This window comes from Pyrus communis, chromosome 8, assembly GCF_963583255.1.
Source record: "Pyrus communis chromosome 8, drPyrComm1.1, whole genome shotgun sequence".
Taxonomy (NCBI): Eukaryota; Viridiplantae; Streptophyta; class Magnoliopsida; order Rosales; family Rosaceae; genus Pyrus; species Pyrus communis.
In genome coordinates, this window is record NC_084810.1 from 4,832,140 (window position 1) to 4,844,593 (window position 12,454).

A 12,454-nucleotide genomic window follows, 5' to 3' on the forward strand; every position below is an offset into this window, starting at 1 on the left:
ATCTCTTACGAAAATGTGATTTTTCTAATATTTTCATGATCACCAACAAAAAAGTGTAAATGACTTGGTGACTAATAAGCTAACTACGTTTTTCTGGTGAATGTCATGCATGACTCAGTCGGTGAGTAAAATTGATGTGGTGGTGGTGTCAAATGTGTTGCTGACTTCACTTCTCAGCCTTGGGTCCTATAACCTGAAGATAAGTTTGCTAGTTCTGCGAAGTTCAATAAAAGTTTAGTTTTCAATATGCCGAACACTAAGTAACCCCATAACACCTCACTTTGTTGAGAGGCTGACAACTGATGACATTTTTAGTTTGGATTAACAGCACTGGAGCCATAGATTCGGGCGATCGAAAAATACCTTCAATTTGGATTAATTTAGGTAGGAGAGTAGATTCAGGGGACCGAAAAATACCTTCAATTTGGATTAATTTAGGCAGAAGAGTTAGTAGTTCCTCAGAGAATAAAAACAATTCGCATAGAGTGAAATTTCGCGCAAAGTATTTATGTGTTAAGTTGAAGTCTTTCTAAACCACTTCTATTTATAGAAATTGAATATGCACTTGGACGTGATGTTGAGTCCATGTCGTGGATCACCAGATCATCTTTTGATGATAAACCAAAACTCTTCTTCCGAAAACATTACACATCTGTCAATTAATATTTCAAATATATAAGAATGGCATATCCCATTTTTATCCATATGTTGATCATCCCATGTTGCCTAGCTACTTGTGCTACTTACCCTTGTGATTCTGCATAGGGGTGGGCACGGTGCGGTTCGGTGCGGTTCCATCCCTAAATTGGAACCGGAACCGAAATATATTAACGGTTCGATTCGGTGCGGTTCCACTTAAATTTATGACTAGAATATTACGGTTCGGTCTACACCGGTTTCGATTCGGTTCTTGCCGGTTTACGGTTCCTAATAATAAATTATTTGAACACCAAATCATTATGCATTCAAATACATCTTCTAAAACTGATTACATAAAGTTGCATACACCACATCTTTTTTAATGCAAATGTCTTTGGTAGTGGCACCAAGTCAACAAAAAGAGACAACTAAAATACATATGCACTGGTCAATCAGTCAACAAACAAAAAAATGATGAAACAAATTGCAAGTTTTCAGACTTCAGAGAGCAAGCAAGAAGCAGCAGCTCCTGTACACAATTTTCAACTTATTTTTCAACCTATTATACCATGACATGTGTGTGTATATATAATTTATTTATTTATTATTAATAAAACGGTTCGGTTCGGTTCGGCCGGTTCTTGGTCATTCGAAACCGGAACCGGAACCGGTTTGAACGGTTCGGTTCGGTTTTTCACTCAAAGTTGACTTTTCCGGTCAACACGGTTTTTTTTGGTTTTTTTTCTTACGGTTCGATGCGGTTTTGCGGTTTGACGGTTTTTATGCCCACCCCTAATTCTGCATGCAAACTCATTCAAATATGCAATTGACTAGATGCTATGTCCACTTGAGGATAGCAATGTTCCACGTCAAGCCTTCATTTAAAAATCCTCCTTGCTGCACATGTTAACTGCATGGGGTTGGCAAGTTGCCAGCTACGCAATCCCTTTTACATAGGCTGAGCAATGTGCCACGGCCCACGAATCCAACCGATGACTTGGCTATCTGCAACAGAGTCTAAAGACCCCCACAACTTTGCCCTTCGCTCACAGTATAACTTTTCCAAACTTTGCTTCTATCTTCAAACCTAAAGATATTTTTATGATATCACTGAGTAAAATCAGTAATAATGCCAAGAAAATCTCTTTAATTTTACAGCCATCCAACGGCTAAGTTTTATGATTCGATGATGCGACATCGGGTCCAATGTACAAGATCTCTCTTTATATAAATCTTGACTCTCTTACTGAGTATAACATTGAAATTTAATACTAATATCGTGGTTTATATCATTCAAGTTGCTCGATCACACTGTGCATCTTACCCTTGACCTCCGCATTGTATACGCTCCTGCTTTGTCATATGCCCAGTTTAAACGAGTCAGCTAGGTGTGTGTCCACTTTATCATATCTGTGTAACGGTGGCCTCTTTATCGACGATCATTTTGTGTGACCTGATCATCAATACAAAATGATCATTTTTATATATAATTTTGCTATTTATAAGGGTAAATTATATTTTACCCATTCAAGTATGGGATCAATTGCAACTTTATACAATTGTTGATCCTAAAAATTACAAAGCCTACGTGGTGCGCAGACCGAGTAACTAATAAGCTAACTACGTCCTTCGGTTGATGTGGGGCGTGCCAACTCGTCGACCGAGCCTGGTCGAGGGGTACAATTTATTGATGTTGCGTTGAGCGCGTTGCTGACTTCTTTATCTTGCGATTGCGGCTGAGGAAGGAACAAGTCTCGGCCTTTGGATTCTCGAGCCTGAAGACAAGGCTGTTAGTTCTACGAAGTTCACAAATCGTCAGCGCCAGATTCGGTCACAGTGATTATATTCGTGAGAGTATAAACACGTCGAATCGACACCAGACTATATGGACACAAGTACTCAAAGGTGATGTGTATCTTGATGGTAAATGTGGTTCGGCCGTCAGAATGCCAAACTCTGAAACTCACTTGTGAATATCCAATCATAAAATCACTCAGCGTTCAATGTGCCGAATGTCGTAACTCGTAACACCTTACTTCGCCAAGAAGGCTAATAAGATGACCTCTGCCAATAAGGATTCGAAAACCCGTCTTAACCGAAACTTGGATAGATAACCAGTCGGCCTTGACACAGTGTTGTTTATCCAAACTGAAGATGTTCCGGGAACGAATGATTCTACGGTAACAGTACTGTTTATCCAAACTGAAGATGTCACCGGTTGCCTTCATAGTGCTGTTTATCCAAACTGAAGATGTGTTGGCGGAAAACGAAAATAAAAATTCTCAAGATGTTTGAAAGGTTTGCGCAGGGCAATTGTGTGTTGAATTGGAGGAGCCCTGAATGATGCACTCTGCTCTCTATTTATAGCAACAAAACCTCTTCAACATCAAGTCGAAACCATATTCAGACTGGGACTTCTTGTTCCAACTTTATCTCAACTAATCCTATTCCTATTAGGACTTTGAACTCAGCCCCATTTTAAGGTCGTATTCATTGTCGGTCGAGAATCCGTATTGCACTAGGCTTCCTTATCGTATTGGGACTTCTTTGACCCATTCACTCATCCGAACTACTCCTTCTTGTAATAGGACTCGACCACCTTTTCTGAATAGCCTGGGGCCACCAGGCAACCCATAATATATTTGGAAAAGCTTTGGGCTGAACCTAAGCTTGGCCCAAAATATTATTTTGGGCTCAAACATTGCCCTCTTGTTTCTGAGGTCTTCGGCCTAGGGCCCTTTAGTCGATTTTTGGCCTTGAAGAAGCGATCCCCAGAAGATAACTACGGGATAATGAAAAGCCTCACACATCCAACCGTCGAGCGCATTTATAACGCACGATCGCACGATCTGAATCCCCCTGCACGTTTTGTCGCGTGTCAATCTCTCAATTAACGTAGCAGCTCCTAATCATGACCCTCGAAAATGTGCGACAGCCGAAACGTCTATTCCACATTAATGCATGTTGTAACACGCAATCGTGGTTCCTCAAACCAAGAAAACCTCGATCCTATCTCCGAGATTTCTAAGATATCCGAAATGATTGGTGATTTCTCGATCGATTTTGCCCTAAAATTTGAAAATCAAATGCCTCAGATCATCAAACGTTTGACCTTCCTCTCGAAATGCCTATAAATATCAAAGTCTCTTCCACTTGCATTTCACGCTTCCAAAAACCTTTGAAAATCTTCTCGCCATTTTGCTTTCAAAATCCCAGAAAACCAAAACTTTTAAACCAGAAGTTATTCCTTCAAACCCTAAAACACTCAAATCTTCACCGATGACTTCCTTTATTTCCCAACTTTCCGACGAGTGCAACAAGTACAAGGATTTCATTGATCGAAGCTCCATTAAGATTCTACACTTTGAGAGTGATTTGAGCACCACTAATCAAATCCTGGGGGCACTCTTCAAGGATGCAGTATCATCGTCCATCACCACGTTCTTCAAGGCTCACTGCCTGGCCCCTTTACTACAAGGATTGGACTGGTTGAAATGGGACTTGACAAGACCTCAGGGAGCATGGCCCACAACAAATGCAAACTGGGTGGCCTGGGTTGACCGAATGGAAAAATTCTTCGGCCAAGAATGGAAAGGTCTTGGCATACATGATGCCATCAGACTCTCGACTGTGGAGATCGCCATGGACAAGGAACTCTTTATGGCAGCACTAAGCCTCTGGTGCTCGGCCACCAACACCATGATCCTTCCTTTCGGCCCTCTTAGTCCTACCATCCTCTACGTCTCTGCTATCCTCGGCACTTACCCTCTGGTATCCCAGTAGATGTCGCCCTTTTTGGATGTCCGTCGAATCTTGATCTCAAGGCGTTATTCGACGAATGGGCCGTCGAGACACTGAGTCAAGATGGCCAAAAGCCTTTAAAAGAAGAAGTTCATAAGTTACATAAGAACTTCCTCAACTACAACACCCTCATTTTCCACTTTGCTGGTTGAGGGGAGACGAGTCTACGGAAGGGAGAACACGAAGCCTTCCTATTTTATTGGTACAACAAGTTTATCTGTTGTACCAAGTCAAACAAATGCCTGGTCGAGAACATGCCGGTAGCCGAAGTGTTAGCTAACGGTCATACCCTGTCGCTTAGCTCAACCGTGCTTGCTAATCTTCTGCGTTGCCTAGCCGAAGCGACCATCCAAAAAATCGACCCACACCAGAATGGACCCCTCTGGGTTTTCCAACTCTGGCTGCAGGTTTACTTCGCCACTCTTCGGCCAGAGATCTCCAGTCTCCTACCCACGGAAGCACTTGGCCTTTAGCTGGCTTCTCAACCGGCGCCTCCTCATCAGGCCGAAGAAGTCTTCAAATACTTCTTCAGTCTAGAAATCATTTCCGACGATGAATTTTTGATATGCCGCCATCAAGAGTACCCTTCCTCCATCAAGCTTCCAACATCGGCATGGGACGAAGCTGAAGGTGCTGGCCTTCGTTGAAACTGGGGTTCGTTCGTGATAACACGCAACCTTCCCCTTGGCTGTGACGCTCGTCGAGCAAGTTGGGAGGTCTACCATCCTCACTTCATTGCTCGACAGCTCAGCTACCTTCAAGGTTGCCCGGTACCTCTACTTACTTCCTGCTCTCTCCTAAGCCGAGGGCGCCTCTCTGGTTATTCAGGGAGGGAATGTCGGGATACTAAGAATGAATTCCAAGAAAGGTGCCAGAAATTCCGCCTTCGAACAGCTGTTCCAGAATTTCTCGGTACCAACACCTTCAGCGACTGGTGGGAAGAAAACATGCAAGACTTCTTTTGTGCTTCGATCGAAGATGTGATCCACAAAATTTTCGACGACCGATCCAAAATGACTCCAGCCCCACAGCACAAGGAAACAACCCAAGGTATATGTCAATCTACCGGCTTGATTTAAATACTTTCCAACTTTGCTGACTTGATTTAGTTTTCTCAGGCGGTCAAGTGTCAAAAAAGGTAGATGTGATTGTCGCGGCTGCGACCAGGAAAAAATCATTCGCCTCCGTTAAGAAGGTGAAAATTGCTACGCAAGCCTTGCAAAGCAAACGACCTCGCCAAGAAGCCGATACAACAGGTGAAGCTCCCCGACCCCAAAAACGTGTCAAGAAATTGGCAAAGAAAGGAGAACGGGAGATTCATGTTATCTCTAGCAAGACTACGGGAGCGATCGCTCCTAGTGTCCCTCCTTCTGCCCCTATCGTTCAGGTTTCGACGGAACAATAACCTACTCCCGATGGCCAAGCCGTCCAAATTCGACCAGTCCTTGGAGTCGTGGTTGAGCCATCTGCTGTTCCACTGGTCGAAAAGCCTACTGTTATGCTTGTGTCGGAGAAAGTGGCCCCTTCGACTGAGAAAGATCTCCCCAAAAATCCAAAGCAATCAACGATCATCATGGAAGAGGTAAGACTATTGTTGGTAACTCTCCCCCTATTACATTCGACTATACTAAGCAGCTATTTATTGCAGGATGATGAAAATGACGAGATTCCATTGGCAAGTCACTCTCGACCAACCAAACTTCCTTCCACCAATCCTCCCCCCGTGGTTAAGGCGGCTGTTCAATTTGATCCTACTGCAGTTGATCGTGGGAAAAGATCCCTGGTCGAGCCTGAAGCAGCGGCAAAAACGCCACTCCATCCACAAGATCAAAACCTCGACATTCCTCCACAAGAAGTCACCTCGGCTTTTGTAAGTCTCAATCCCTTTTCCTTATTAATTTCACTATAACGCGTCTGAACCCAAGAAATTATTAAATGTTAAGTGCCCGACCGTTCATTTCACCGACAATTCTATGCGCCGAAGAGTGTTATCTACATTTCTTGGCCACCTTAATGACCGTCAAATGTAGATAAACTTCATTGGCCGCGTGAATCGAGAAGCAGTCTTAGACACTGGGCTTGTCCATTAAGCTTTCTAGGTTCGAGCAATGAACCAAAGGACATGGCCGAAGTCTCCTCTCGGTAGGTTTAAAAGAAAATTCCTTCTATTATGTTCCTTTATAACGATCCTTATGCTTAAAAAATGTTCTCATGTGCAGCCTTCATGGGAGGTCGAACTTGACGCTCTCCTTTCGAGCACTTCCGGGATGGCTGGACCTTCAACCACCTCGGCCGACCCCGCTATTACCACGACCGAGACTGACGCCTTCGCCAAACTACAAGAGCTCTTTTCTCTTTCAGCTTCACAAGTTCTAGATCGCCTCGGCCTCGACTCCATAGGAGAGTGTCTGAATATCCTTGCCTCGAAAGGTCAACTGAGCAACGAATCCGTTGTTAACTTGTGATTGGTTTTAGAGAAAACTCAAGAATATTTTGCTATCTTTGAGCGGGCCCTCCGAGCAGAAAGCGATCTAGAGGCCGCAATGGTCATTCAGGAGACAATCCAATCGGATGTTGAGGTGATCAAAACTCAAAAGAGACAGCTAGCCGATCTCGACCATAAAATTACGGAACTTCAACGCCAGAGATCGGCCTTTGCTTCAACACTTAAAAAGGCTTTTGAGTTGAACAAGGTTAAGTTGATCGAGTTCGTAGCTGGCGCGAAACGAATCGAGTAAATGAAGCTTGACAATAAGACGCGGTAAGCTGAGGTTATAATGGGCGAGGTAAGATGGCTAAAATTAAAAGCCGCTCTGAAGGCTTTTCTTCCTTCGACCCCTTAGAACTTTGTATATTTGTAGGCTACTTTAATCTTCTGTTACCTGTAACTTCTTCCCAATTTTAATGAACGTGCCTTTATTCTTTCATTTCCCAAGTGATTGGATAGTATTTTTTTTAAAATTTTCCGTTGATTGGCAACTTGTGAACTAAACCAGTTCGGTACTTAAGGTGGTATGTTCCATTGCCGAGAACTTTATGGACGATGAACGGTCCTTCCCAGTTCGGCGACCATTTGCCAAGCCTGGGGTCTTTAATCCCCACGGGTAACACAGTTTTTTGTCTGACACGCTGATTATAAGTTCGCTCGGCAACCTTCTTCTGTGTTACTAATAAATTATAAGCGTCAAGCTGAATTTCTTCCAAGTCTTCTAACTCTTACCTCATGGCTTGATTGTATTCGGCACTGACCAAACTACTTTGCTCGATCACTTGTGATGAGTTTATGCTTAGCTCGACCGGTAATATAGCGTCGTGTCCGTAAGTTAACGCGTAAGGAGTTGTTCCTGTGGCTGATCGTTGTGAAGTTCGGTAGGCCCATAACGCTTCATTTAGCTTTAAATGCCACATCCCAGGTCTCTCTCTTACCATTTTTTCAAGAATGCCGATCAATACTTTATTGCTTGCTTGGGCCTGCCCATTCGCCTATGGGTAGTACAACGTAGACTGCTCAAGTCGAATACTCAGATTCGCCGTGTATTCCTTAAACCTATCAGCTGTGAAGATTGTGCCATTGTTGGTTATGATCATTTCTGGCACATCGAATCTGGTCACAATATTTTCCTCTACAAAATTGCAAACTTCTTTGGTTGTTAATTCAGCGTATTATTCTGCCTCGACCTACTTAGTGAAGTAATCGGTTGCCACTAATATCCAAGCGTGTTTTGCTGCTTCAGAAAATGGCGTGATTTTGCCGATTACGTCTATTGCCCATCATCTGAACGGCCATAGTTTGGCAACTGAGTGGAGTAATTCAGCCAGGACTCTCTGTATAGGTCCGTGAATCTGACACTGTATGCATTCTCGGGCGTATTCAATGCAATCCTTCAATATACTTGGCTAGAAGTAGCCGTGTTGGCGAAGCAACCAACGTATTTTACGTCCGGATTGGTGAGCTCCACAAATCCCTTCATGTACTTCGGCCATTGCTTGGGCAGCCTCCTGTAGGCTGAGGCACAATAACAACAAGCCATCTTCACCCTTTTGATATAACTCATTCTGATATGACACGTAATTCATGGCATGAACTCTCGTCATCCTGTCGTGTTTATCGCTAGGGTTATCGAGATATCGTATAATCGTCATTCTCCAATCGTTTGGTAGCGTCTCGACAACACATACTTCTACGGGGTCTCATCGCTCTAGTAACGATGGTAAAGACATCACTCTTATGCGTATCACGTGATTGCATTGGAGAACTTGTTGATTAACCAAGGCTGGGTAAGATCGCAGTTATGTAGGTGTTGCCCGACCTAACTTGCCTCTCGTGAGTTGTGCTTCGGAAGCTATTTGGGTGAGTTCATCTGCGTTAGTGTTTCAAACACGTGAAATGTGCTCAAATGTGATTCGTTCAAACAACTCGGCCAAATAGGTGATAACCATGTGATAGGGCACCAAAGTACAACTCATGCAACGAAAAACGCCATTTAGTTGGTTAATCACCATTTCAGAATCACCAAGGACGAGGACACGGGCTGCTCTTAAGTCGTGAAGGACGTTAAGGCCGATGATGAGAGCTTCATACTCGGCCTGATTATTTGTACAGCTGAAATCTAACTTGAGAGAGAAATACCATCGGTAGTGGTCAGGAGATTGAATGACGATATCAACACCAGCCGAGGTTGAGGTGCTAGAACCATCAAAATGCATCATCCAGTAGTTGTCTCGTGTTTTGACTAAACCGATGTCGACTGAGCTGCCTCCAAAACCATAAGGAGAGGGGTGTTAGGCAAAAAAATCGGCTAGGGCTTGACCTTTAACGACCTTTTAGGGTACGTACTGCAAACTGAACTTTGATAATACCATTATCCATTTCCTAATTCGGCCTTTTACGATGGGTTGAGTAAGCATGTAACGAATAACATCTGTTTGGGCGATGACCTGTGTAACTGATGGGAGCATGTAATGTCTAAGTTTGGACGCGGCGAAAAACAAAGCCAAGCAAAGTTTCTCGACGGGTGAATAATTGATCTCAGGCGAATTCAGATTCCGGCTGAGATAAAAGATAGCTTGTTCACGCCCATCATCGTTATCTTGCACGAGGAGGCAACCGATGGACTTGTCGGCTGCTGAAATGTACAGTTTGAGAGGCCTACCGTGGCGAGGTAGTACTAGTACTGGTGGCATGGTAAGGAAGACCTTGATTTGCGTGAAATCCGTTTGATGTTCTTCGCGCCACTTAAACGTATTTGAGTCCTTAAGTTTCAAGAGCGTAGAAAATGCTTTCATTTTGCCTGCCGAATTGGCTATGAAACAGTGGAGAAAATTTATCTTCCTGAGTAACGACTGAAGTTGCTTCTTAGTTGCTGGGGGTGGAGCACTAATGCGTGGGCTTTATTTTTGTCGACCTCGATGCCACAATGTTGCACAAGCAAACCCAAGAAGTTACCAGCCGATACACCGAAGGCGCATTTGGCCGGGTTTATTTTTAGATTATGCTAATACATCTGAAGGAATGCTTACCGAAGATTATCCAGATACGTTCGGCGACTTTTCGATTTCACAACCACATCATCGATATATACTTCTACGACCGTACCGATCAAATCATAGAATATCGTATTCATAGCGCGTTGGTATGTGGCACCGGTGTTCTTGAGGCCGAATAGCATAACAACCCATTTGTATGTATCAAGTGCCCCTAGGCAACGGGAAGACGGTCTCGTGAACGTCAGCTTCAGTGATAAAGATCTGGTTGTAGCTGGTATGACTGTCCATGAAGGACAACATTTCATGATTGGCTACGGCATCAATTAACAAATCCAAGATTGGCATTGTGTATTCATCCTTGGGAGTTGCCAGATTCAAATTATGAAAATCGATGCAGATACATAGGGCTCCATTTTTCTTTAGTACCGGGACAATATTGGTCAACCACTTAACGTACCGAGCGGTCTGAATAAACCCAGTTTTCAAAAGTTAAACTAATTCGTCCTTTATGCCGAGCTGTACTTCGATCGAGAACCGACATGAGGGGTTGTTGGAAGGGCTTACAACCAACTTTAATGCGTAATTCGTGTTTGACGAGGTTTCAGTCAAGGCCCATCATCTCATGATAATTCCACGCGAACCAATCTTTAAACTTGTTGAGTAATTTACTAAGTGCGTCCTTCATGGGGTGAGGCAACAACGCACTAATAAACAACAACCGAGGCTTATCGGATGTGCCAACATTTATCTCTTCTAATGGGTCATTGACTTGGGGCTGATTGTCTTCGAGTTTGGCCGGTGTAGCCCGAACTTTGTCAAACGATAAAACTGGGCCGTTATCTCCCTCGGCCAAAAATTTGATTAAGTTTATGCCCGAATGTGGTTGTTTGGAAATAGCATACCAATGAACCGGCAAATGTTCCATGGTGGATGAAACTGCAGCCCGACACTGTTCTCGTGTGGTGGCGCCAGTCATCGGTGTTGGTAATGAGGTCGGCCAAGCACTGTCTCACCGAATCCTGGTGTACAGTCTATGCGTCAACCTCGATGGCTTTCTGAACTGAGATCCGAGTCGGCCGTCCATTTTTATTAAAACCCTGTAGGGTAATGTAGCCAACGTGATCGTCATAATAGCGAGCTTGAATCATGTTGGTCTCGAACGGCTGATTATCGGCTGGATGGACTACTACCGATTTGTCGTCCTAAAAGATGAAGACCTGATATAGCGATGAAGGAATGCAACTTGTTTGATGGATCCAATCGCGGCCAAGAAATGCATTATAGTCGGTCTTTAAGTCAATTATAAAGATGCAGTCATATGATTGCGACCTGCAATGCTTACTTCTAACGGGAGCACTCATTTGGTTTGGGACTTGTCATTGATGAAGCTGCTCATTGTTATTCCTAACGGTATGAGCTCGTCATTGGAGCGGTGTAATGCCTTTATGATGGAAATCGGCATGATGTTGATTGTGGCTCCACAATCGACAAATACCTTGGAAATAGGATATCCTTCAATATGAGTCGTTACGTATAACGACTTTAGATGTTGGAGATTAACAGAATGAGAGCGAGGAAACAATTCGGCCATGGCTGCTTTAAGTTTGTCGTCTTTACTGATTTCCATATCCTCCTCAGTAGCGATGAAATCAACTTGTGTCGCTTCTTCAGCAACCACATCCCCATCCAAGAAATTTGACTGGTGGATGGTCGGCTAAAATTCAGCCGGTAGGACATGGACCATGCTGATTTCCATATGCTCGAGGACCGAAGGACCCATTGGGTCTTGGTTGTCGTCTTCCAGATTAGTGGGTGTGGTATCAGTCTTTGGAGTGTCTTCGGCCGAATTATCTTTCGCCTCGTTATTTACCTGCTCTTATGACGCGTTAACTGAACCTATTCCATTCTGGTCGTCGTCCTTGAGCTTATTTATTGCCCAAGAGTGATTTTGTTCTTGGAGTGCCTTACGGGCTCATTCTTCGTAGGCGATTTGGGTGTTCCTTATGTCCAGGTATGCATCTAAACGCGCTACACGATTCTCCTTATCGATCATAAGGCCGAAAAAAGACACGGCTGAGAAAACTTCGAAATGATATCACAGATGCTGAAGGTCTTCGAGGGAAAAAGGTAGCTCAGCAGTGTCTATATCTGTGTATGGGTCGACCTCAAAGCCGAGGACTCAAGCCTCATGTATATGCTAGAAGCTAGCTTTTATTGTCGGATCGGTGGTTTTCTGAATAATCTGTTTAGCATCAAAACAAGTTAGTGCTAGGTCGAGGGCTTCCTGACATGCCTTAGGCAGTCCGTACAAGTCATTGGCCGAATATTTCTTATGAAATTCTCATATGTATTCCAAGGATTCACCAAGAAATGGAGGGTGCAGATTGCGTCGTACTTTTATAAACGGTTCTTGCAGTGGTAATAGGGGAAGCTTACTTTCAACTTCTTGTCTGAAATGCTTGAGACGAGCTTTCATCTATCCAGGCCGAAGAATGAGCTTGATGCGTTTTTCGAACTCTTCAATGGT

The 12,454-nt window shown here is 43.7% G+C and overlaps 1 protein-coding gene across 1 annotated transcript; it reads right to left on the reverse strand.

Moving 5' to 3' along the window:
• Nucleotides 1-7,923: 7,923 nt before the first annotated feature.
• Nucleotides 7,924-9,726, reverse strand: LOC137742811 (uncharacterized). The gene is made up of 3 exons (XM_068482764.1): nucleotides 9,278-9,726; nucleotides 8,955-9,193; nucleotides 7,924-8,063 (listed from the first exon to the last, which is right to left on the reverse strand). Exons 1-3 carry the CDS (start codon nucleotides 9,724-9,726, stop codon nucleotides 7,924-7,926), a joined length of 828 nt encoding a protein of 275 aa, XP_068338865.1.
• Nucleotides 9,727-12,454: the final 2,728 nt, after the last annotated feature.

Bases quoted from the DNA above. Each gene is read 5' to 3' on its own strand.
- LOC137742811 (XM_068482764.1), bottom strand. From the start codon at position 9,726: ATGAAAGCATTTTCTACGCTCTTGAAACTTAAGGACTCAAATACGTTT. The intron at 9,194-9,277 runs GTACGTACCCTA...TTTTGGAGGCAG, and splicing joins TTATCAAAGTTCAGTTTGCA to CTCAGTCGACATCGGTTTAG. The intron at 8,064-8,954 runs GTGATTCTGAAA...GCAATTTTGTAG, and splicing joins AGCCCGTGTCCTCGTCCTTG to AGGAAAATATTGTGACCAGA.